The sequence below is a fragment of the Chiloscyllium plagiosum genome, unplaced genomic scaffold, assembly GCF_037043375.1.
Source record: "Chiloscyllium plagiosum isolate Xiang-an unplaced genomic scaffold, Cpla_swu_hap1 HiC_scaffold_32, whole genome shotgun sequence".
NCBI classification, from domain to species: domain Eukaryota; kingdom Metazoa; phylum Chordata; class Chondrichthyes; order Orectolobiformes; family Hemiscylliidae; genus Chiloscyllium; species Chiloscyllium plagiosum.
In genome coordinates this window covers 45,432,630-45,459,480 of record NW_028270170.1, presented here as the reverse complement: position 1 = coordinate 45,459,480, position 26,851 = coordinate 45,432,630, and the positions used below count along the sequence as shown (strand labels likewise).

General features: G+C 45.5%; 1 protein-coding gene across 13 annotated transcripts in view; it reads left to right on the top strand.

Annotated features, from left to right (window-relative positions):
• Positions 1-26,851, top strand: part of LOC122539643 (microtubule-associated protein tau) — a 97,723-nt gene that overhangs the window by 47,288 nt on the left and 23,584 nt on the right. For 6 of the 13 annotated variants that reach the window (XM_087977962.1, XM_087977965.1, XM_087977960.1 and 3 more), the window contains 6 exons: positions 2,914-3,663; positions 12,296-12,357; positions 12,526-12,705; positions 14,480-14,621; positions 17,317-17,346; positions 22,244-22,518. In XM_087977962.1, coding sequence (XP_087834088.1) covers positions 2,914-3,663; positions 12,296-12,357; positions 12,526-12,705; positions 14,480-14,621; positions 17,317-17,346; positions 22,244-22,518 — 1,439 coding nt within the window. The remainder of the gene's footprint in view (positions 1-2,913; positions 3,664-12,295; positions 12,358-12,525; positions 12,706-14,479; positions 14,622-17,316; positions 17,347-22,243; positions 22,519-26,851) is intronic. The other 7 variants (XM_087977969.1, XM_087977968.1, XM_087977970.1 and 4 more) reach the window with 4 other exon arrangements.

Sequence of the window (26,851 nt, the reverse complement as noted above, 5' to 3'; positions counted from 1 at the left end):
GACTGTGCATGACTTGTCTCTTGTGTTTTTGGGTAATTTTCCAGCAGCTTTCCTCGCCCACAGATTACATTTCATTCATTCAAACCAATGTTCAGCCAAGAGCAGTGAAAAGGTGGCTGCATTGGCCATCAGCTGTCAAAACTGTATTCTTTCTGCAAAGACATCTGCAATTTGGAAGGCTGCAAAAGTAAGCCTATTGTTTAAGAAAGGAAGGAGACAGAAAATGAGGACCTACAGAACCTTTTAGCTTGACCTCCGAAGGAAGAAAATTATTGGACTCTATTAAAACCATACAATTATTAGAACAGTAGGAAATGATTGTCTGATTACACAAAGTCAGCACAGATTTATGAAGAGGTAATCATGTTTGACAGACCTGATATAATTATTGTGGGATAGTTTTTGAGGATTTTACTTGTACAGTCATCCTCAAAAAACTCCCTCGGGTTTGTCAAACATGATTTCCCTTCATAAATCCATACTCGACAGAGTCAATCAGATAATTATTTTCTAACTTAGAGAGTTGATAATGGGGAACCAGTGGATGTGGTGAATTTGGATTTAGAGGTTTTTGATAAAGTATAAATTTAGGAAGCAAACAGTAGGAATAAAAGGTGTCATTCTCAGGTTGGTAACCAGTGCTTGGCCCAGTTGTTCACAATCTGTGCAGTGATTTGGATTTGGGGACCAGTTGTAATATTTGCACATTTACTAATGATACAAAACTAGGTGGGAAGGTGACAGTTGTAAGAATGATGCGAAGAGGCATCAAAAGGATTGGAGAGAGGCTGAGTGAATAGGTAAGAACTTGGCAGATGCAATATACTGTGTATGAAGTGAGAGGTTACAAAGAAACAGTGTATTTCTTAAACAGTGAAAGATTGGGAAGTATCAATGTTGTTGTCAAAAGGGATCTCGGTGTCACGATACATAAGTCACTGGAGACAGGTGTAGCCAGCAATTCAAAAGTGAAACTGCATGTTAGTGTCTATACAAGAGGGTTTGCGTACAGGAGCAAAAATCTTTGTGTCAATTTTATGGAACACTGATCAAGCTGCACCTGGAGTATTGTGTATAGTTCTAATCCTCTTGCCTAAAGGAAGGATAGACTTACTACAGAGGAAACAAAGACAGTGGAGGTTCACCAGACTGGCTCCTGGGATGATGGGATTGTCCAAGAAGGAGAGATGGAGGAGACTTGACCTGTATTCTCTGGAGTTAAGACTGAGAGGTGATCTCATAGAAACTTAGAAAATTCTGATGGGGATCAACAGAATAGGTGCAGAAAGGATGTTTCACCTTGCTTTGACATCTAAAACCAGGACACACAGTCTCAGAACAAAAGGAAACTACTTAGGACTGAGAAGAGGAGGAAATTGTTCTCTCAAAAGGAGGTGAATCTTTAGAATTCACCAGAGATCAAGGCAAAAGGACATTAGTGAACTAGATGAGTTGACACAAGGATTGGTGGCAGTTTCATGGTCACCATCACTTGAGGCCAACTTTTAGAATTCATTATTTATTCTTTGAATTCCAGTTCAACTATTTGCCTTGGTGGGATTTAAAACCATATTGCCAAAATATTATCCTGAGTCTCTGGATTACTGGTCATTAATATTGCCACTATACCACCATTTCTCCTCAAAATGACATCAGAGCATAATGGGCATAGTGCAGGAATCTGGCATTGAGGTAGATGATCAGCCATGATCTAGAATGGGGCAGCAGTCTCAAAGGGCTGAATGGCCTCCTCGCACCTCTACATTCACACTATCACATTCCTCAACTGATGTTCTGTTTGCCATTTTTCAGATCTTCAGATCATATCATTATTTTCATGTGAGACTCATATTGAGGGGAATGGTGTCAGGTGGATGGGTTTCTGGCAGAGAGGTTTGGGAGGAGGGGGTGCTTGGAGGAATGGTGTCCAGGAAAGGGGTGATAGAATGGTGAGGTTTCTGGGGAGACGGTGTCAGACTAGATGTTTGAGGGGTGGGGGAATGTGCAGGAGGATGCCTGAGGACAGCGTTCCTGGGGGACGAATGTTTGTGGTGGGGGCAACAGGAAGAGGCGGAGGGAAGTGATGGAGCAAAGGTAATGGTAGCAGGTAACTAGCAGGTTTCTGGGGAGGGTATGTCTTGGGATAGAGGTTCTGGTCTGGATAGCTGCTGAGGGGAAGGGGTTGAGTGTCGTGGGAGGGATATCTGGTTGGGTTTCAGTATGAGCGTCTGGGTAGATGTCTGAAGATGTCCGGGTGCCTGATTGGAATGTATCTGGGGAGAGAGTGTGGGAAGAGTGTCAGGGGAAGGGCTGTTGAGTGGATGTCCAGGCTGGGATTTTTGCAAGGCGGGAAAGCATTGTTTGCCAAGGTTTAAAATCAGTGACTGTATTGTTTGTTGTCATGACTCAATGTGTTCATTGTATGTGTTTCTTTGTTTATCCATTGACTCCATTCTGTTAATGACCCTTGACCCCACTGTCATTTGATGACAAAGGCTGAAGGGTAAGAGCCCTGGCAGCAGCATCCAGCCCTTGGCCTAGCCTCGAGGTGGAAAATGAGGAACCCGGAGGGAGTGTCCATCAATTTCCCTTCTTGTTTCTGGGAAGATGCAATAGTTTCCCAGAGCTGCTGCCAGGAAGAGAATGTACAGCTGGGAAGAGAGTGGAAGGAGCTGGATGGAGTGACAAAGAGGCAGCTCTGTGCGCAGCTGTTTTATTTTTAATTTCGGGAGGAGGCTGTACTTCATTAATTCAGCAGCTTTGTTTCTCAGCAGAAATTGGCAACATGTGAGGTCTTTACAGCCTCTCTGTTCTGTTGGGATTCCCGTGTTACTGCTTAGCCTTCCTTGTATCAGAATTCCAACAGATGTGGGTTTATTTCGCTAAATTGCGGCCTTACTTCCCTAATGACAGAAGAAGAGGAGCAAACTGTGGCCTTTGTTGGAGTTCAGCTGAGTTACAGGCAACAGAGTGCTGTTGAGAGGATGGGAACCGAGATAGGCCCGAGTGAGCAAACCAGCCTAATTCTTCAGGAACCGCTTGTACCCGTGAGCTCGATATGGCCTGAGGAGGCAGTGACCAATACCCCATCAGTCACAGAACAGGCATTTCTCACTTTGGACAATTCACAAATACCTGACGTTATTCAGGATATGTCTGGGCTGGGAGCAGTAAGCTTTGGATTAGAAGAGAGACAAATTTGTGAGCAATCAAGCCCTCAAGATACTGTTCTAGCAACTTCAGAACAACCCAGAGAGCAGGAGCTGGCTGAGAGTATGGAGGAGGATATGGGGGAACTCCTTCCTGAGGCTATCGGAGCTCTAAGTCTGGTAACTACAGACGGTGCAGGAGAATCAGCTGACATGACCTTGACAGATGGAAGAGTTCCTCAGGCTGAGTTTAAGATTGAAGCAGCTTCAGACCCAAAGTTAATGGAAGGCAGTGTGTGTGTGGAGGGCCTGGGAGATGCAGAATTCAGAGAGCAGGGGGAGGATATCCTGCTTACAGGGGATCATGATACAGCAACCCATCCGGTGGAAGAGGTTGAAGATCGTCAGTCACATCTGGCCATTCAGGAAGGAGACCTGGGACTTGTCCAAACACCAACCCTGGAACCTCAGAGGAGTAAGTGCGAAGAAGATCTGCCTGTGTCAGCAGCGAAAGGTTTGTCCCTTCCTTTCTGTCCTGTCAGCACCTTCTCTTTCTACCCCACTCTCTCAACATGTGCCTCTTGCTCCTTCTTCCAGCTGCCTGGAGCTTCCCAGTCCCTGAGCAGCAACCTTGCGTTCTCACTCTGGCAACAACTGGCCTTGCTGCTGCATGACATCTTACTGCATGTGTCACTTCCACATCCTGTGTCCTTCACCTGTTTCTTCTTTGCTTCTTTCTCAAAGCAACACCTGGAAAGGCATCTTTTCTCTCAGGTTCTCTTGTGATGCAGCATTTTGTGTCCACTAGCTTGAAAAAGAACTGCTATTCCCTCCATTGATGGCTGGAGCAAACAAAGTCTGGCAGCAGAAAGAACAGAAACAGGGAGTTTGAGTGCACGGGTAGCAGTGCCAGTTCCAAGATATCAAGAGAATGGATTCTGGACTTCACTGAACCAGGGAGTCTGAGACTCAAAAGGACAGAGACTGTGAGATACTGTGTCTGACCAGCTTCCAGTACCAGCTGGTTTCACAGAAATAAATCGAGTCTCTCCCTTTCTCTGGGGAGGGTTTGTGTAGGGTTCAGGGTCAGTTTGGAGAGGATAGAGGATGCAGCAGGATGAGGAGAGGGCTGGGAATGATAGGCACTCTGTCAGGAGGAGATTGTAGCCAAGATGGGATGGGTCAGAGGCTGAAGTTCTGCTGTTAACTGATAAGAACTAGTTGAAAACCTGCCTGAGTAAAACACCTCCACAGAAATTGATTGGCATCTGGTTTAATCTGGGGAGATTGGGTAGCACACTCAAAACAACCCCAGGTACATGCTGCAGCCCATGGAAGAGGGCAGTGCAGTATCCTGTCAATCAGTGATTGACTGATTGGATATGCACCACGGCCTGTATTAAATGCCAAGTGCCGATATGATTACAGCATCGGCATTTGTCCCAACTCTCAGAAGAGAGGTGTCGGGGACTGTTCCAGTCAACTGCTCAAAACAAATTTGCCCTCTCTCTGCAAGCCATCACACATCTCGCCTTATTCCTACAAATCCTACCAGACTACTAATCAGTCAGGTTTCATTTCTACTGTCCTGATCACCTTACACTGGGTGTTTATTCTTTGTTACAGTGAAGAGTATTCCCCTTGTAAAATATTCACTCACTTTTCATACACATTTTGATCCTTCAGAAGCCATATCTGTCAACACAGTAGACACAGGAACTACAACATCGGCACTACAAGATATGCAGCAACCACAATTTATACAGCAGCTACAATGTAACAGGGGCTGCAAATGAACACAGGGTTTATGAATATAGAATTACAATGTGTACAGGGCCACACTATGCACAGGGACGTAGCTGTAATAGAGACAGGGGTTGCAATGTTCACAAGGCCACAGTGTATACAGAGACTCCAGATACACAAAGGGATAACAAATATACACAGCCAACAGTATGCAAAGGGACTGTAACATATAGTGCTACAAACAAACATGGTATTCTAATAAACAGAAAAACTATGATATACTTTGCTACATATACATTGGGGTTGCAATATACACGGAGGATACAAAGTACACAGCATACTCAGGGACCAAAAATACTTACAACATATACACGAGTTACAATATAATTAGGGCCTACAATATAAATACAGGCAGTCCCTATATTTTGAATGGGGTCTGTTCATAAGTCTATTTGTACACAAGTCAAAACATAATGCAGGGCAATATAAAGTTTATTTATAAGTACAGGAAATGTTCACATGTCAGATCTTTAAAATTACACTCTTGTGTGCAATCGCATTCGTTACTATGAGTTTTTGTAAATCAGACATTCTTAAATCAGGGACCCCTATACTACAACGTACGTAGGAACTGCAAATATCCACAGAATATAGAGGCTATACTATGCACAGGAACAACAGTAAACATCACAGCTACAACATAGTAAGGGGGTACATTATACACAGTATTACAAAGTGCACAGGGATACGCATACTCAGAATTGCAATATATATGGGGACTACATGTGTGCACGAGGGTTAAAGATATACACAGGGGTCGCAAGATAGAGAGGATCCATAATACACATATGGGTCACAATATATACAGACTGACTATGAATATACACAGTGGATATAGTACAACCGAATGCACAAGGACCAAAAATATATACAGCAGCTGCAATATACACCACTCCCTCATATAGATGGAGGGGGCTAGATTATACAGTGACTACAACCCACACAGGAGCTATGATGTACAGAAGGGCTAAAATATATACAGTGCTATAAGATATACAGCACTACCAAATAGATAGGGTACAATATATTGAGTGCTACAAAGTGCATAGGTGCTGCTATAAACATAGGGTCAACAGTATATTGTAGCATCAATATACACAGGAGCAATAATACACTGGCTAGGCCAACATTCATTGCCCATTCCTAAAGGCTCTTGAATTTAGTGGTTTGGTTGGCCACATGGCTATTGGTCTGAAGTCACGTGTAGACCTCAGACCAGGTAAGGATGGCCGATTTTCCTTTCCTGAAGGATACTGGTGAGTCAGATGAGTTTTTTTTAAACAAATAGTGGCATAGTTGCTAAATTTTCATTCTAAGCATCTTTATTACATTAAAACTTCACCACATGCCATGATGGGATTTGAACCCTGCCTCCAGAAAATTCGCCTGGAATTCTGGATTACTAAGACTTTGCTGTTGCCACCACACCCCACATGAGATACAACATGAATAACGGTATACACCAAGGCTGCATATACACGGTGATGCAATAAACACAATGTACAATGTACACAGTGCCATACTATACACTGAGACTACACTATACACAAGGGGGAATAGGAAGGGTTTAGAGGATTATGGGCTAAGTGCTGGCAAATGGGTCTAGATTAGGTTGGGATATCTGGTTGGCGTGGCCAAGTTGGACCGAAGGGTCTGTTTCTGTGCTGTAGATCTCTATGACTCTGTTGCTGCAGATCTAAGTGGGGTTACATTATAGATAAGTGCTACAATGTAGACAGCGACTAGAAAATACATAAGTGACCACATGATTTACAATAGTTACTATGTACACAGCATCCCCAAATATAACAATGCTGCAATATATAGAGGTGCCACAATTATAGAGATCCAAATATAAATTACGCCCACAGGTATAAACAGTGCCTACAATATACGCAGTGTTATAGCATACACAGAGGCTAGATAAGTGCTACAAATATATAAAGGGCCCATAAATGTACATAGCATCCAAAAGATACACAGTGCCTACAATATACACAGCATCCACAAATATACACAATGTTACAATATACAGAGGTGCTACTAATATACACAGGGGCTACAATACAGAAAAAGGCTGCAAATTTACACAGGACCACAATGTACACAATGGATTCAACATACTATAAATGTAGACAAAGGCTAAAAAAATGTATATGGGTTTAGCATGGAAACAGACCCTTCAGTCTTACTAGTCCATGCTGACCAGATATCCTAAATAAATCTAATCCCATTTGCCAGCATTTGACCCATATCCCTCTGAACCCTTCCAATTCATCGAGCCATCCACATGCCTTTTAAATGCAGTAATTGTACTAGCCTCCACCACTTCCTCTGGCAGCTCATTCCATACACGCACCACCCTCTGCATGAAAACGTTGCCCCTTAGGTCCCTTTTAAATTTTTTCCCCTCTCACCTTAAACCTATGCCCTCTAGTTTTGGACTCCCCCACCCAGGGAAAAGACCTTGTCTATTCACCCTATCCACACCCCTCATGATTTTATAAACGTTTATAAGGTCACACCTCAGCCTCCGACACTCCAGGGAAAATAGCCCCAGCATATTCAGCCTCTCCCTACAACTCAAACCCTCCGACCCTGGCAATATCCTTGTAAATCTTTTCTGAACTCTTTCAAGTTTCACAACACCAATCCTATAGCAAGGAGACCAGAATTGTGTGCAGTATTCCAAAAGTGGCCTAACCAATGTCCTGTTCAGCCAAAGCATGACCTCTCATACTCAATGCACTGACTAGTAAAGGCAAGTGTACCAAATGCTTTCTTCACTATCCAATCTACCTGTGACTCTGCTTTCAAGAAACTATGAACCTGCACTCCAAGGTCTCTTTGTTTAGCAACACTCCCCAGGATCTTCCCATTAATTGTATAAATCCTGCCTTGATTTGACTTCATAATAGTAGCACCTCACATTTATCTAAATTAAGAACATACATAGAACATAGAACAAAACAGCACAGTACAGGCCCTTTGGCCCTCAATTTTGTGTCAGCCATTTATCCTAATCTAAGATCAGACTAACCCACATACTCTTTGTTGTACTATCTTCCATGTGCCTATCCAAGAGTCACTTATATGTCCACAATGTATCTGACTCTATCATCATTGCTGGCAGTGCATTCCACACGCCCACCACTCTCTGTGTAAACAACCTCCCTCTGACATCACTCCTAAACCTTCCTCCAATTACCTTAAAATTATGCCCCCTCATGATAGACATTTCCGCCATGGGAAAATGTCTCTGGCTCTCCACTCGATCTGTGCCTCTCAATAACTTATACACCTCTATCAAGTCACCTCTCATCCTTCGCTCCAATGAGAAAAGCCCGAGCTCCCTCAACCTTTCTTTATAAGACATACCTTCCAGTCCGGGCAGCATCCTGGTAAATCTCCTCTGCACCCTCTCTAAAGCTTCCACATCTTTCCTGTAATGAGGCGACCAGAATTGAACATAATAGTCCAAGTGTAGTCTAACCAGGATTTTATAGAGCTGCAACATAATCTCGTGGCTCTTAAACTCAATCCCCCGCTAATGAAAGGCAACACACTATAAGCCTTCTTAACAACCATATCAACTTGGGCAGAAACTTTGAGGGAATCTATGGACGTGGACCCTAAGATCCCTCTGTTCCTCCACACTGCCAAGAATCCTACCTTTAACCCTGTATTCTGCATTCAAATTCGACTTTCCAAAGTGACTTCACTTAACTCCATCTGGCACTCTACACAGTGGTTACAATATACACAGGAAAGTATAGACAGGGCTATACGCAGGGACTACAATAAAAATAGCTTTTACAATATATGCAGGCTATGAATTTACACAGGGACAACAAATATGTGTAGTCTAGCCCCTGTGTTTAACATACAAAGATGATACAATGTACACAAGGGCTAGAATATATGCAGTGCTCCAAGTGTACATGAGTTACAATACACACAGGAGTGACAACAAAATATACTGGGGCTATAATATAGACAGGGACTACAGTATCAACAGAGATTAGATGATACACAGGGACAAATATACACAGGTCTCCAATATAGCCCAGGGCTACAAAAATGTATAACACTACAAGGAGTGGCAAAAATTCACATGGGTCCAGAATATATGCAACTCTGCAATATTCACAGGGCCACAAGTATCATAAGGCCAGAAATGTACCCAGAGGCTATCATGTACACAGCAGATACAAATTACACTTGGGCTGCAGGATGCATGGTATCTTCACTACACTGTGCTCCACATACACAGAAGTTACAATGGTAAACAGTGCTACGTATACGTAGGGCCTACCTTAACTTTTCAATTCCTGAGCCCTCAATTTCCCAGCCAGCTGGAACAGTTTCTTTTAAACTTCCCAGTCTGTTTCTCATTATATATTGAAAGCTTTCATCAAGTCACCCGATGACCTTCTAACCTGCAGGGATTAAAAAGCCTTGTAATTTAACCCATGAAGTCCTGTAAATCAACACTGTGCATGCACACACACCACGTGCTATGTTTTATCTGTCACCGGTGGATGTGTTTTCGATACAGAGAGATAGGTGGGGGTGACAAACTCACTGCCATCGTTCCCTGCCTAATCTCACCAGCACCATCCACTAGGGGCTATGCTCCAATCAGCAGCCCACCTACCATATTTCATTAAATAATTAACTGTCAGGCTTGTTCACAATAATCGACTTAGAGTCATAGAGAAGTACAGAATGGAAACAGACCCTTCGGTCCAACCTGTCCATGCCGACCAGATATCCCAACCCAATCTAGTCCCACCTGCCAGCACTCGGCCCATATCCCTCCAAACCCTTCCTATTCATATACCCATCTAAATGCCTCTTAAATGTTGCAATTGTACCAGCCTCCACCACATCCTCTGGCAGTTCATTCCATACACGTACCACCCTCTGCGTGAACAAGTTGCCCCTTAGATCTCTTTTATATCTTTCCCCTCTCACACTAAACCTATGCCCTCTAGTTCTGGACTCCCCAAACTCCCAGGGAAAAGACTTTGCCTATTTATCCTATCCATGCCCCTCATAATTATGTAAACCTCTATAAGGTCACCCCTCAGCCTCCGACGCTCCAGGGAAAACAGCCCCAGCCTGTTCAGCCTCTCCCTGTAGCTCAGATCCTCCAACCCTGGCAACATCTTTGTAAATCTTTTCTGAACCCTTTCAAGTTTCACAACATCTTTCCGATAGGGAGGAGACCAGAATTGCACGCAATATTCCAACAGTGGCCTAACCAATGTCCTGTACAGCCGCAACATGACCTCCCAACTCCTGTACTCAATAATCTGACCAATAAAGGAAAGCATACCAAAAGCCTTCTTCACTATCCTATCTACCTGCGACTCCAGTTTCAAGGAGCTATGAACCTGCACTCCAAGGTCTCTTTGTTCAGCAACACTCCCTAGGACTTTACCATTAAGTGTATAAGTCCTGCTAAGATTTCCTTTCCTAAAATGCAGCACTTCGCATTTATCTGAATTAAACTCCATCTGCCACTTCTCAGCCCATTGGCCCATCTGGTCCAGATCCTGTTGTAATCGGAGGTAACCCTCTTCGCTGTTCACTACACCTCTAATTTTGGTGTCATCTGCAAACTTACTAACTGTACCTCTTATGCTCGCATCCAAATCATTTATGTAAATGACAAAAAGTAGAGGGCACAGCACCGATCCTTGTGGCACTCCACTGGTCACAGGCCTCCAGTCTGAAATACAACTCTCCAACACCACCCTCTGTCTTTTACCTTTGAGCCAGTTCTGTATCCAAATGGCTAGTTCTCCCTGTATTCCGTGAGATCTAACCTTGCTAATCAGTCTCCCATGGGGAACCTTGTTGAACTCCTTAGTGAAGTCCATATAGATCACATCTACTGCTCTGCCCTCATCAATCTTCTTTGTTACTTCATCAAAACATTCAATCAAGTTTGTGAGGCATGATTTTCCACGCATAAAGCCATGTTGACTATCCCGAATCAGTCCTTGCCTTTCCAAATACATGTACATCCTGTCCCTCAGGATTCCCTCCAACAACTTGCCCACCACCGAGGTGAGGCTCACTGGTCTATCGTTCCCTGGCTTGTCTTTCCCACCCTTCTTAAACAGTGGCACCATGTTTGCCAACCTCCAGTCTTCCGGCACTTCCCTGCAGCACCTCACCTGACAATGGCATGGGCAGGCCCCCCCATAACCCTCTCCTTGCTGGACCCTAGGATCCCTGTCTGCCCTAAAACCCCAGGATAACTTTATGCACAGCCAAATGCCTCTTTAGGCTTCCATCCTACAGTTCTGATAAGCCCGCACCTGAACTCCCTGAAGGCAGGCCTGGAATTCCTGATGTTAATCAATGTTGCCTATCCCCAGGGCTCGAAGAGACTCAGTGCAGCTGACTGTCCCTCTGGGGAAGAACAGTCAACAGCCCCCGATCCTCTGGGGCTGTCCTTTCACAGGCACAGTGCCCAGAACTGCTCACTGAATCCCCACATTTCAAGCATAATCATCTTTACAACCCTACCGTAGCCTTACTGACTGCAAACTTTCAAAGATGCTCAGTCACCCTATCTTTGTTGAGACTCACGTAATCTCCTGACTTACTGCTCTTAAGCTATTGGTTTATAATCGAGGTTTCCCACTCTCCGATGTTTAAATAATGGAGGGGCATTGTCAATTTAAAGGAATAGTTCATAAATTAAGAGATCTTGGAAAGATACACAGGACCTGTGGCATACAGGGGAATGGAATATCCACAGAAACCAGTATAATATACTACTGGGGCTGCACCCAGTTAAAAAAAAAATCTCTTCTGTGAAGTCATGAATGTACAAAAGTCGATTTCCTCACATTTCTCCCATTCTCCATCGCAATAGAGTTTGATCTCCATTTCATCCATTTGTGAAACTAACTTTCACGGTCATCGTGTGCAATCAGGGAAGCTAATGCATTAATCTCAGTGATTTGAAATTCTTTGGGTAACTTGTTACTGCATTTTGTGGCAAGGTGAAATCTTGAAATCATCAGGTTGAATCATTTGTGTGAGGCTTGCGGTGTAATAAATGCTGTGTTTCACTTTCCAACCTGATTGGGTATTCACTATCTGCTTCCTGGTAGTCACAGCAATGGCTGAGAGTTGTTATTGTGTTGGTGGAGTCAGTGGGACCAGGCTCAGTGTGTGGGAGCTATGTGCAAGGTTTCCTTAATGTAAGTTTCTGCTGCTTTCTGCCCCTTGCTCACAGCACCCATCTTCTGTCCAACCTTTTTAATGGCCCATTTAAAGTTGGAGAGAACTCATTTTGTTCTGTTTCATTTTTTTAGCTCAATTGCCTGTGTCAGGAGAAGAAGGAAACAAATCTCAGGCACCTGAGAACAAGACCAAGGTGAGAGTGACAGCAATAAACAAGCTATTCAGCATCCAGTCACTCCATTAATCCATTGGCGCCCAAATGTTTCATCTTGTTTTGCTATATTCTTTTTTTATCCATAATTTATTTGGTTTATGGATTCATATGTTATGTTGTCATTTTGAATTTTATTTTCATATAAAGAGCTGCACACCTACATCTGCCAAAATCTCAAAACCTAGGCCTCAGGCCTCTGCTACTCCTAAGAGGCCTACTACAGCTGCCCGTAGCAACAAATCTTCCAGTCTTATCTCCACCCCCAAAAGGCCTCAATCGACTACAAGCCAAGATGGTGCAGGAGTTAAGGAGCATAGAGCAATGAAGGTAAGGATTACATTATAGTTCGAGGAGTTCTCTCAACTGCAGATTCTGACAACCCAAATGCACATTGTCAGTGGCTGAGCCTAATTACTTCATGTTTATTTTTGTTCATTCATGGGATTTGGGCATAAGCCAGCATTTATTGCCGATCCCTGAAAATCTGTCAGGTTCATTTGTGCTTTTTTGCTCTGGTTCAGGTTAATGTGTTTGGCTTCCATTTTCCAAATCAGCTTTTTACTCAGTGAAGAACTCATGCTATTCAGGGTATTGCTTTAATGATTTCCTCGTTTTAGTCTTCTCAAACCCCATAAATCCCTCTTTAGCCCTCATCCCTCTCAAACCGCCAATCTACAGCAAACTCCCTCGCATAACCATAAATACTATACCTTTAGCCTCTGCCACATCAACCCCTTCCCACTGTTTCCCCTCAGCCCTCACCATCTCATGCTTGCTAGGAGTCAGGACCCTCATTGTCTGTCAAGCTCATGATATCAGACCTCTAGTAGGATGTCATGGGCCAGCTCTCAATCAGCCTAGCCCCTATGAACTTGATAATTCAATGCAGCAACTGAGGTCCATGCCGTATCCTGGAGGATTCCCCACGTCAGCTATTTCTATCCAAACCATCATCCTTTGCCATCTAGTTCGGGGGTGGCACGGTGGCTCATTGGTTAGCACTGCTGCCTCATAGTGCCAGGGACCCGGGTTTGATTCCTGCCTGTGTGGAGTTCACATATTCTCACCGTGTCTGCGTGGGTTTCCTCCAGGTGCTTTGGTTTCCGCCCACAATCAAAAGATGTGCAGATTGGGTGAATTGGTCATGCTAAATTGCCCATAGTGTTTAGGTGAATGAGTTTGGAGTGAATATAGGGTAAGAATAAAAGAATTGTAAGTTGCCAATTTGACAGCCATTTCAATGATGAATACTAGGTTTCATGAAATCCAACAGGTTGTATTAAAGACACTTAGGATTGTATCTTGCATGAATTCCAAAGTGACCAGTCAATACAAACAGCTTCTGCAGACCTCGGGAGATTTCTCCTGATTTTCTCTAGACTGGGTTCTTTTCTCAGGACTTTCAATAAATCGATAACTGGGGAATAACTTGAGAGAGCAAAATGAAAAACCCAGTCCTGCAGTTTTCAAAGCAACACTCTGCCACCTTCCCAAAACCTCGGTAAAAGCCAGTGCACTCCTAATGGTTTCTCTTTCCCAATATCCTCTGTGATTGGCTGGCGAGCCCCAGTCCTCCCTCAATTGGCCAATTCAACATGGGTCTGGGTGCGTTACTCTTCGGAGGGTCGGTGTGGTCTTGTTAGGCAAAATAGTCTGTTTCCACACTGTAGGGTATCTAATCCAATCAGTATGGTCTCCTGCTCACTCTATCTCAAGAGAGTCATCTATGAGCAGCAGCTTGGGTTGGTTGGTTTCATAAAAGCATGATGCCCTTAGAACATAGAATAGTACGGCACAGGAACAGGCCCTTTGGCCCACCATGTCTGTACCAACCATGATGCCATTCAAAATTAACCCCATCTGCCTGCACAAAGCCTGTATCCCTCTACTCACTGTAAAAACTGCTATCATATCTGCTTCCATCACCTCCCCCGAATCCCCAGGCAGACACAGCTATCAGGAAACATGTGCTCTACCATCCCTACAGCAAGAATATTTGGCCGCAGGAGTGTACAGAAATGAATCGATTCTGTCTAAGTAGCCAGATAATATCAGAATTAGTATTTGCCATCCAGTTTAACAGCCTAATAATTCACTGAAGGTAACAGAGACTAGGAAGACTCCAGGATCACAAGCACCATCTGGTCTCAGAATGCCAGGAAGTGTCGGTGCAAAGACACCTCCGAAGCCGACAGCCGCTGCGAAGGGAACACCTCACTCTCCTGATATCAAAAGGACAACAAGTAAGTGTGGGAAGCGGGTGGAGGAGAAATGGGAAGGCATAGTGGGATTGAGTGAATGAACTGGGAGTGGGTGCAGCTGATGTGTTTTCATACAGAAATATTGCAGATAGCACAGATCCAGCAATAAAATCAGAAAGAGCTGGAGAAACTCCAAAAGTTCTGGCAGCACCTGAGGAGTAGTATGACGCAGGGATAGCAAGTCAAAACACATCGGACTGGCTAACACTGGATTCATAGCATAGTGAAATTAAAACATTTGATGACCCTCAAAATTACCTAATTATTCCGAATCAGTTATTTACAAATAACTAATCTTGGATATCAAGTTTATAACTTAAACCAAAATTAATAATTTATTACCAATAACGTAATTTTAACAGAACACAAATGAACTACAAAATAATCTAATTAATACCTGCAATCTTAGTCCAGTCTTGTTTGGTCATAAACTCCCAATCACATGCCAATAGTCAGACATAGTTAAGGGGTAATTTTATTTTTATAAATAAAAGAATTGTAAGTTGCCAATTTGACAGCCATTTCAATGATGAATACTAGGTTTCATGAAATCCAACAAGTTGTATTAAAGACACTTAGGATTGTATCTTGTATGAATTCCAAAGTGACCAGTCAATACAAACAGCTTCTGCAGACCTCGGGAGATTTCTCCTGATTTTCTCTAGACTGGGTTCTTTTCTCAGGACTTTCAATAAATCGATAATTGGGGAATAACTTGAGAGAGCAAAATGAAAAACCCAGTCCTGCAGTTTTCAAAGCAACACTCTGCCACCTTCCCAAAACCTCGGTAAAAGCCAGTGCACTCCTAATGGTTTCTCTTTCCCAATATCCTCTGTGATTGGCTGGCGAGCCCCAGTCCTCCCTCAATTGGCCAATTCAACATCCAACCAGCTACCAGTTCCTGAGCATAACATCCTGGTGCTGGGACATCTGGAGTGTGCTTAGAGTCGGACGTAACCTGCATAGTCCTTCCAGGCCAGTTCCCAAGAGCAAACATCGTTTGTTCTCTTCTTATTTTTCAAATAAGCTGATATTCAAAATTCAATTTTCAACTGCAACTCACAGTTCCAAACAAAAAATTAGAAAATAGAAACAAATAACAATGGTCTGAGCAGAAGAGAGAGACAGATCTAATCTTTCAATTCCAATGTGACTCTCCCTCAGAACTGAAGAGAAAGATGATGTATTTATACTGTCGAAAAAGCAAGAGGAGCAGGTAGCATGTAAGTGAAGGTCTGTGGGAGGCTAGAAGGTGAGGGACCTAAAGATCAGAAGTTTCATCAAACAAAGGCAAAGGAAGTGGTCATGGTTGTAGAGGAGACTCAAAACATAGATTGCAAGTTGGTGTTAATAGACAAATAAAGTTCAACTCTGACTGAAAGAAAGAGCATGAAAACAAAGTAAAGACACTGAAAGGAAAACGATACTAAAATGGAGGACAACGCTCATGGTCTGAAGTTGTTGAATGCTGAAGGCTGTAACATACCCAAGCAGACAAAGTGAAAAGGTGCTGTTCCTTCAACTTGCGCTGAGCTTCACTGGAATACCGGAGCAGGCCTTGGATAGAAATGTGAGCTCAAGAACAAGATGGTGTACTGAAATCGCACATGACCAGAAGGTTGAGGTTAAGCTGGTGAACTGTGTGGAGGTTTTTCACAACGCAGTCACCCAACCTGCACTTGGTTTTCCTAATGTAAAGGACACCTCCTGAGCACCAAATACAATTGATTAGATTGAGAAGGTAAATCACTGCTTCGCTTGGAAGGAGTGTTTCGGGCCTTAGACATTGAGGGATGTGATTGGCCCACAGTGATTTAAAGGGCCGTAGGAGGGGATATGGTGTTTAGGATGAGAGAGGAATGGACCAAGGAGGGAACAGTCCCGTCAGAATACTCCTGGGGGAGAGGAGGTGTGTTTACTGGCAGGATTGACAGAAGTTGCAGAGATTGATCTTTAAATGTAAAGGTTTGTGGGGTGGCAAGTGAGAGCATGGGGAACCTTATTGGGTTTCTAGAAGGGAGGTGAAAGGGTGAAGGCAGAAAGATGGGAAACGAGTCAGGCAAGGTTGGAAGTCCTTTAGGGCCTTTTATTGCCAAAATCACCATTTTGAAACTAGAATTCTGCCCCACTCAGTCTCCCTCCGGTTCTAGTCTGCCCCTCTCAGTCTCTCACCCTCAATCTCTCAGTATTTTCTCTTTTGCCCTGTCTCTCTCTCTCTCTCTCTCTCTCTCTCCCTCTATAGTATCCCCCTCTTTCCCTCAGTTTCTCCTGCGAACGCTCCTCCCTGAATTCTCTCCTGTCTCTACCCTGCAGTCTCAGAATCTTCTCCCCGCAGTCTCTCGCACAAAGTCTCTCCCCCTCAGCCTTTCCCCCTCAGCGTGTTCCTTTCAGTCCCTCCCTAAGTCTCTCTTCCTTTCTCTACCCCCCCCCCCCCCCCCAAATACCATCCCGCTGGAGTCTCTCCCACTCAGTCTCACCCTTTCAGTCTCTCCCCCTCATCTCGATATCTTTCCCTGTCTTCCCTCCAACCACTCCCTCTTCAGTTCCTTCCTTTCAGTCTCTCCCCCTCAGTCTCGCTCCTTTGGTCTCTCTCCCTCAGTCTCTCCCCCTCAATCTGTTCCCTGATCTAATTCTGTAGTTCCCTTTCTCTAACATTTTGATTTATTTTCCTGAACAGCAAAGGTGGAGCAGAAGAAATCGGGAAAAGGTGAGTGGGGCTCAAATGTGTGTTTAGTTGACTCCCTCATGCGTCTGGAGCAGCTACTTTCAACTTCAAACAGAACAAAAGAACAGTACAGCACAGGAACAGGTCCTTCAGCCCTCCAAGCCTGTGCTGATGATCATGCCCTAACTAACCTAAAAAGACAAACCAACTGCCCTCATTTAGTCTGTATTCCTCTGTTCCCTCCCAATTCATGTAACCATTCAGATGCCTCTTGAATATCGCCAACGTGCCTTCTTCAACCACCTCTTCTGGCACTGTGTTCCAGGCTCCTACCACGCTCTGCATGAAAAACTTCCCTCGCACATCTCCCTTTACCTGTCCTCCTCTCACCTTGAACCTGTCACCCCTTGTAATTGAAACTTCAACCCTGGGAAAAAGCCTCTGACTATCCACCCTATCTATGCCGCTCATAATTCTGTTGACTCTATCAGGTCTCCTCCTAGCCACCGTCTTTCCAGTGAAAACAATCCTAGTCTTTTTAACCTTTCCTGTCAGCCAATGCTCTCGACCAGGCAACATCCTGGTAAACCTTCTTTGCACTCTCTCCAAAGCTTCCTCACCCTTCTGGTAGTATGGCGACCAAAACTGCCCCCAATACGTCAAAAGCGGCCTAATGAGGGTTTTTCATAGAGTCATAGAGATGGACAGCATGGAAACAGACCCTTCGATCCAACTCGTTCTTGTTGATCAGATATCCTAACCTAATCTAGTCACATTTGCCAGCACTTGGCCCATATCCCACTAAACCCTTCCTATTCACATACCATCCAAATGCCTTTTAAATGTTGTAATTGTACCAGCCTCCACCACTTCCTCTGGCAGTTCATTTCCATACACACACCATCTTCTATGTGAAAAAGTTGCCCCTCTGTTCCTTTTTAAATCTTTCCCCTCTCACCCTAAACCTATAACCTCTGGTTGTAACATGGTTTGTCAACTCTTGTACTCCAGGCCCTGGCCAATAAAGACGTGCCATTTGCCTTCTTAATCACCTTAGCCACCTGTGGACCTGCCCACCCAGATCAGTCTGTGTGGTAATGTTCCTAGGGGTTCTGCCATTTACAGTATAGTTCACACCTAAATTTGATTCCCCAAAATTCATCATCTCGCATTAGATTTTTTTTTAGATTACTTACAGTGTAGAAACAGGCCCTTTGGCCCAACAAGTCCACACCGACCCGCCGAAGCGCAACCCACCCAGACCCATTCCCCTACATCTACCCCTTACCTAACACTACGGGCAATTTTTTGATTGTGGGAGGAAACCGGAGCACCCGGAGGAAACCCACGCAGACACGGGGAGAATGTGCAAACTCCACACAGATGGTCACCTGAGGCAGGAATTGAACCTGGGTCTCTGGCGCTTTGAGGCAGCAGTGCTAACCACTGTGCCTCCAACTGCTATTTCTGTACCCAAGTCACTAATCTATCCATATCCTGTTGTATCTTTTCAGAATCATTGGCACTATCAGCAACTCCACTAATCTGCATGTCATCTGCAAACTTACTAATCAGACCACCCACATTTTCCTCCAGATCATTTATATATACTACAGACAACAGAGGACCTAAGATTGATCCCTGGGGAACACCAGTCTCAATCCTGAAAAACATCCTTCCACTGCTACTCTGTCTTCTATGACCAAGCCAGTTTTGTATCCATCTCGCCAGCCCTCCTTGAATCCCATGTAATTTTAGTGTTTGTACCAATCTGCCATGTGAGACTTTATCAAACGCCTAATTAGAGTCCAGATAAGTAACATCCACAGCCCATCCCTCATCAATTATCTTTGTCACTCTTCAAAAGATTCAATCAGTTTGGTGAGACATGTCTTTCCCTGTACAAAACCATGCTGCCTGCCAGTAACTATTTTCTTCCTAAAGTGCATATATTCAGTCCCTCAGTATCTTCTCCAAAGGCATCCCCACCACAGATGTCAGGCTCACTAGCCTGTAATTTCCTGGGTTATCCTATCTAAACAAGGGAACAACATTGGCTAATCTCCAGTCCTCTCGAACCTGAGCTGTGATCTAAGAAGATGTGAAGATATCAGTGGGCAGCACGGTGGCACAGTAATTAGCACTGCTGCCTTACAGCGCCAGAAACCGTGGTTCAATTCCTGCCTCAGGCAACTGACTGGAGTTTGCACATTCTCCCGTGTCTGCATGGGTTTCCTCCGGGTGCTCCGGTTTCCTCCCACAGTCCAAAAATGTGCAGGTTAGGTGAATTGGCCATGCTAAATTGCCCGTAGTGTTAGGCGAAGGGGTAAATGTGGGGGAGTGGATCTGGGTGGGTTGCGCTTTGGCGGGTCGGTGTGGACTTGTTGGGCTGAAGGGCCTGTTTCCACACTGTAAGTAATCTAATCTAATCTAACATCGGCTAATGTCCCAGCTATTTCTTCCCTTGCCTCTCAGTGATAGATCCCGTCTGGCCCTGGGAACTTGTCTACCTTAATGCACTTTAGGATACCCACACTTCCTCCTTCAATATATTGACATTCTCCATTGTATTCACACACTCCTCCCTGACCTGTACATCGGTCATGACCTTCTCTTTGGTGAATACCGATATCAAGTACACATTAAGGATTTCTCCCACTTCGTGCAGCTCCATGTGTAACGTCCATCCTTAGTCCTTGTGTAGGATGATCTTTTCCCTTGCTACCCTCTTCTAATATCTGCATAAAAAGCTTTGGGATTTTCCTTGACCCCTTTTACTAAAGGCCCCTTTTAGCTTTCTTAATTCTGCGTTTTAAGTTCCTTCCTAATTTCTCTATACTCCTCAAGGGCTTCTTCAGTTTGTAGCTGCCTAGAACAATCATATGCTTCCTATTTCCTTTTGACTAAGCTTACAATTTCCCTTCTCATCCATGGTTCCTGAATCCCTCCATTCCGATCCTTCATTTTTGCAAGGACATGCATGTCCTGCACTTTAATCAACTGGTCTTTAAAAATCTCCCGATGTTATCAGCACTTTCTGTAAGGCTCCAATACTAAGTAATATTTTAATTTATTCACTACATGCTCAAGCATAAGTGTCACGCTTTTGGAAGTGTTCATGACCTGAATATGTTCTCCTGTCAGTAAAGGTCAGTGTGTGGGACTGTACCCCAGTGAGAGTCAATGTGTGAGATGCTGTATCCCAGTGAGAGTCAGTTTGTGTGGGACTGTACATCAGTGAGAATCAGTGTGTATGTGGGACTATACCCCAATGAGAGTCAGTGCATGTGGGACTGTACCACAGTCAGAATCAGTGTGTGTGGGACTGTACCCCAGTGAGAATCAGTGTGTCTGCGACAGTACCCCAGTAAGAGTCACTGTATATGGGACTGGACTGTACCCCAGTGAGAGTCAGTGTGTGTGTGGGACTGTATCCCAATGAGAGTCAATGTGTGTGTGTGGGACTGTACCCCAGTGAGAGTCAGTGTGTGTGGGACTGTACCCCAGTGAGAGCCAGTGTGTGTGGGACTGTACCTCAGTCAGAATTTGTGTGTGGGACTGTACCCCACTGAGAGTCAGTGTGTGTGTGGGACTGTACCCCAATGAGAGTCAGTGTGTGTGTGGGACTGTACTCCAGTGAGAGTCAGTGTGTTTGGGACTGTACCTCAGTCAGAGTTCGTTTATGGGACTGTACCCCAGTGAGAGTCAGTGTGTTTGGGACTGTACCTCAGTCAGAGTTCATATGTGGGACTGTACCCCAGTGAGAGTCAGTGTGTGTGGGACTGTACCCCAGAGAGAGCCAATGTGTGTGGGATTGTACCCCAATGAGAGTCAGTGTGTGTGGGACTGTACCCCAGTGAGAGTCAGTGTGTTTGGGACTGTACCTCAGTCAGAGTTCATATGTGGGACTGTACCCCAGTGAGAGTCAGTGTGTGTGGGACTGTACCCCAGAGAGAGCCAGTGTGTGTGGGACTGTACCCCAATGAGAGTCAGTGTGTGTGGGACTGTACCCCAGTGAGAGTCAGTGTGTGTGGGACTGTACCTCAGTCAGAATTTGTGTGTGGGACTGTACCCCAGTGAGAGTCAGTGTGTGTGTGGGACTGTACCCCAGTGAGAGTCAGTGTGTGTGTGGACTATACCCCAATGAGAGTCAGTGTGTGTGTGGGACTGTACCCCAATGAGAGTCAGTGTGTTTGGGACTGTACCTCAGTCAGAGTTCATATGTGGGACTGTACCCCAATGAGAGTCAGTGTGTGTGGGACTGTACCCCAGAGAGAGCCAATGTGTGTGGGACTGTACCCCAATGAGAGTCAGTGTGTGTGGGACTGTACCCCAGTGAGAGTCAGTGTGTTTGGGACTGTACCTCAGTCAGAGTTCATATGTGGGACTGTACCCCAGTGAGAGTCAGTGTGTGTGGGACTGTACCCCAGAGAGAGCCAGTGTGTGTGGGACTGTACCCCAATGAGAGTCAGTGTGTGTGGGACTGTACCCCAGTGAGAGTCAGTGTGTGTGGGACTGTACCTCAGTCAGAATTTGTGTGTGGGACTGTACCCCAGTGAGAGTCAGTGTGTGTGTGGGACTGTACCCCAGTGAGAGTCAGTGTGTGTGTGGACTGTACCCCAATGAGAGTCAGTGTGTGTGTGGGACTGTACCCCAGTGAGAGTCAGTGTGTTTGGGACTGTACCTCAGTCAGAGTTCATTTGTGGGACTGTACCCCAATGAGAGTCAGTGTGTGTGTGGGACTGTACCCCAGTGAGAGTCAGTGTGTTTGGGACTGTACCTCAGTCAGAGTTCATATGTGGGACTGTACCCCAGTGAAAGTCAGTGTGAGGTGAACTGCAGATTTTACCTTAATATCTCCTGACAAGGTGGAGAACTCGCCTGCAAACAACGTGGTTTCTCCTTTTTGTCTGATGTATCTGTTTTTCCTTGTTCTCAGGTGATTCGGCAGCCAAAGCCGGTGGTAGTGGCAGTGGGTGCAGCAGTCCAGGTACCCCTGGGACTCCCAGCAGTCGCTCCCGTACACCTTCCCAGCCCTCTACCGGAGCGGCAAAAGAAGTGAAGAAAGTGGCAATTGTTCGTACGCCTCCTAAATCACCAGCAGCTTCCAAAGTACGGGCAGCCCCTGTTACTGTGCCCATGCCTGATCTGAAGAATGTTAAATCCAAAATTGGATCAACAGACAACATTAAGCACTCACCCGGTGGTGGCAAGGTAACTTACTCATTCATTTCTCACCACATTCTTTCCACTTTGGTCCCACCTCTAGCCAAATCCCCTGCAGCTGTTCCATGGACTGGCCAGAGAAACGCATCAAAACCCGTCAGCAATTCGAGACAGACAAACTCTGTGTTATTCTTTAGGCAATAATATTACAAGGCAGTGAAGTTCTGTTTAAATTATACAAAGTCAGTCTTACATCCATGGTTCCTGAATCCCTCCATTCCTATCCTTCATTTTTGCAAGGACATGCATGTCCTGCACTTTAATCAACTGGTCTTTAAAAATCCCCACATTATCTCCAGATGTTAGAGCACTGTACAAACCTCTGTTTTCCAGAATGATAATAAGAGTAAGGAAGATTATTGGATTGGATGTTTCCCCTTGTGAGGCTATCTAGGCGAAGGGGTAGCAGATTTAAAACAGAGATGAGGAGAGGTTCCTTTTCTCTATGGATTGTGGATTTGTGGAATTCACTGCCCCAGAGTGCAGTGGATGCTGGGACATTGAGTAAATTGAAGGAGCACATTGACAGATTTTTATTTAATAACAGGTTGAAGGATTATAGGCAGGTGTTGAGGCCCAGATGAGATCAGCCATGATCTTATTGAATGGTATAGTAGAGTACAGGGGTGATAATTGCCTACATCTGGTCCTAGTTCTTATGTTCTCACATCAAGGCATTTGAGAATACACAAGAAGGCTTTTCAAAATTATAACAAGGGGCTAAACACGTCAGGAAAGTATCAGCGGAATGGCGCTGTCTACTCAGAGAAAACTGAACGGAAATGCAATATCCTATGAAGCTGCTCCAACATTCATTAAGATTATGGCTGATCTGGCTGTGGGTGTGGTCTCAGCTCCTGTCTGAACCCCAGAATCCTCAAGCTCCTTTGTCTGTCAAACACCCATCAAACTCAGTCTTCAATAAATTGGAAGACTCAGTCTCCACTGTTCTCTGTGAAAAAGACTTCCACAATTCTGGCAGCCTTCTGGGAGAGAAAGAAAATCTTCTCATCTCCATCTTAAAAAGGGAGACCCTGTGTTCTTAAATGATATCCCCTCATTCTAATTCATTCCCTGCTCCTTTGAAAAGGAACATGCTTCTGTTATACACCCTGCCAAATCTGCACAGGATCTTATATGTTTCAATAATATAACCTGTTCGAAACTCCAACCTGTTCAACCTTTCTTCATAACACAAATGAGTCAAGTGAACCATCTCCCAGATTGTAATTGGAGCATCCAATCTGCACATAGTATTCAAGTTGTGGTCTCACCAAGACTCTGTACAGCTGCAGCTTCACTTTTATGTCCCAATGCCATTGCAAAAACACCATTCCATTTGTCTCCCTAATCACTTGCTGTAGCTGCAATATCACTCTTTGTGATTTATTGGGGGCCATTGAGTGGGAATGCCAGAGAGGGTTTAGAATGAGACACTCAGCTATGATGCAGTACGTTTAGTCTGTGTTTTGCTGGTTTTTACTGTTGGAAATGTCTGGTCAGGAAGGACAAAGCGATCTGCAGTGGTTAGCTAGGAGTCAGGTGTCAGGCTGTGGTTAGAGGAAGGACCAGTGAGCAACATGACAGAGTGAGACTCCCAGAGGGAAATCCAGGGAAAAAAACAATCTGACCTGTAAATGAACATACCAGTTGTACTGGTGTACCATGTTGAAACTTTTTTTTCCTCTTTATTCATTAACGGGATGAGGGTGTCGCTGGCTATTCAAACCTGGGTTCCAGGACGTTATATGGGTCTCTGGATTAACAGTCCAGCGATAATACCAGTAGGCTATCACTTCCCCCATGAGAAAAGTGGGACCAGAACGTCTCAATTGCCAGATATTTTGACTGTTCAAGGCAAACAGTGCATGCAGAACCCATCAAATAATTGCGCAAGTCTACTTCCAGACATAATATATGACAGTACAAGAAGTCTGCACCACAGATCAGACACAAAGCATGGATGAGTGCAGGGATGCCAACTCTCCAGGATACACTGGAGTCTCTCGGTAGACCATTTAGGACAGAGATGAGGAGAAACTTCTTCACCCAGAGAGTGGTGGCTGTGTGGAATGCTCTTCCCCAGAGGGCAGTGGAGGCCCAGTCTCTGGATTCACTTAAGAAGGAGTTGGATAGAGCTCTCAAGGATAGTGGAATCAAGGGTTATAGAGGTAAGGCAGGAACAGGATACTGATTAAGGATTCTGGATCAGTGGTGCTGGAAGAGCACAGCAATTCAGGCAGCATCCGAGTACAGGCAAAATCGACGTTTCGGGCAAGAGCCCTTCATCAGGAATAAAGGCAGAGAGCCTGAAGCGTGGAGAGATAAGCTAGAGGAGGGTGGGGGTGGGGATAGAGTAGCATAGAGTACAATAGGTCAGTGGGGAAGGAGATGAAGGCGATAGGTCAGGGAGGAGAGGGTGGAGTGGATAGGTGGAAAAGGAGCTGGGCAGGTCGGACAAGTCCGGACAAGTCAGGGGATCGTGTTGCTGGAGGTTAGAAACTAGGATGAGGTGGGGGAAGGGGAAATGAGGAAACTGTTGAAATCCACATTGATGCCCTGGGGTTGAAGTGTTCCAAGGCAGAAGATGAGGCGTTCTTCTTCCATGCATCTGGTGGTGAGGGAGCGGCGGTGGAGGAGGCCCAGCACCTCCATATCCTCGGCAGAGTGGGAGGGGGAGTTGAAATGTTGAGCCAAGGGGCGGTTTGGTTGATTGGTGCGGGTGTCTCGGAGATGTTCCCTAAAGCGCTCTGCTAGGAGGCGCCCAGTCTCCCCAATGTAGAGGAGACCGCATCGGGAGCAACGGATACAATAAATGATATTAGTGGATGTGCAGGTAAAACTTTGATGGATGTGGAAGGCTCCTTTAGGGCCTTGGATGGAGGTGAGGGAGGAGGTGTGGGCACAGGTTTTACAGTTCCTGCGGTGGCAGGGGAAAGTGCCAGGATGGGAGGGTGGGTCGTAGGGGGGCGTGGACCTGACCAGGTAGTCACGGAGGGAACGGTCTTTGCGGAAGGCGGAGAGGGGTGGGGAGGGAAATATATCCCAGGTGGTGGGGTCTGTTTGGAGGTGGCGGAAATGTCGGCGGATGATTTGGTTTATGCGAAGGTTGGTAGGGTGGAAGGTGAGCACCAGGGGCGTTCTGTCCTTGTTGCGGTTGGAGGGGTTGGGTCTGAGGGCGGAGGTGCGGGATGTGGACAAGATGCGTTGGAGGGCATCTTTAACCACGTGGGAAGGGAAATTGCGGTCTCTAAAGAAGGAGGCCATCTGGTGTGTTCTGTGGTGGAACTGCTCCTCCTGGGAGCAGATATGGCGGAGGCGGAGGAATTGGGAATACGGGATGGCATTTTTGCAAGAGGTAGGGTGGGAAGAGGTGTAATCCAGGTAGCTGTGGGAGTCGGTGGGTTTGTAAAAAATGTCAGTGTCAAGTCGGTCGTCACTGATGGAGATGGAGAGGTCCAGGAAGGGGAGGGAGGTGTCAGAGATGGTCCAGGTAAATTTAAGGTCAGGGTGGAATGTGTTGGTGAAGTTGATGAATTGCTCAACCTCCTCGCGGGAGCACGAGGTGGCGCCAATGCAGTCATCAATGTAGCGGAGGAAGAGGTGGGGAGTGGTGCCGGTGTAATTACGGAAGATCAACTGCTCTACGTAGCCAACAAAGAGACAGGCATAGCTGGGGCCCATACGTGTGCCCATGGCTACCCCTTTGGTCTGGAGGAAGTGGGAGGATTCAAAGGAGAAATTGTTAAGGGTGAGGACCAGTTCGGCCAAACGAATGAGAGTGTCGGTGGAGGGGTACTGTTGGGAACGTCTGGAGAGGAAAAAACGGAGGGCTTGGAGGCCCTGGTCATGGCGGATGGAGGTGTAGAGGGATTGGATATCCATGGTGAAGATGAGGCGTTGGGGGCCGGGGAAACGGAAGTCTTGGAGGAGGTGGAGGGCGTGGGTGGTGTCTCGAACGTATGTGGGGAGTTTCTGGACTAGGGGGGATAGGACAGTGTCGAGGTAGGTAGAGATGAGTTCAGTGGGGCAGGAGCATGCTGAGACAATTGGGAAGGAGGTAGAACCGGGCAGTGCGGGGAATTCCACCATAGATCTGCTCCCAGGAGGAGCAGTTCCACCATAGAACATACCAGATGGCCTCCTTCTTTAGAGACCGCAATTTCCCTTCCCACGTGGTTAAAGATGCCCTCCAACGCATCTCGTCCACATCCCGCACCTCCGCCCTCAGACCCAACCCCTCCAACCGCAACAAGGACAGAACGCCCCTGGTGCTCACCTTCCACCCTACCAACCTTCGCATAAACCAAATCATCCGCCG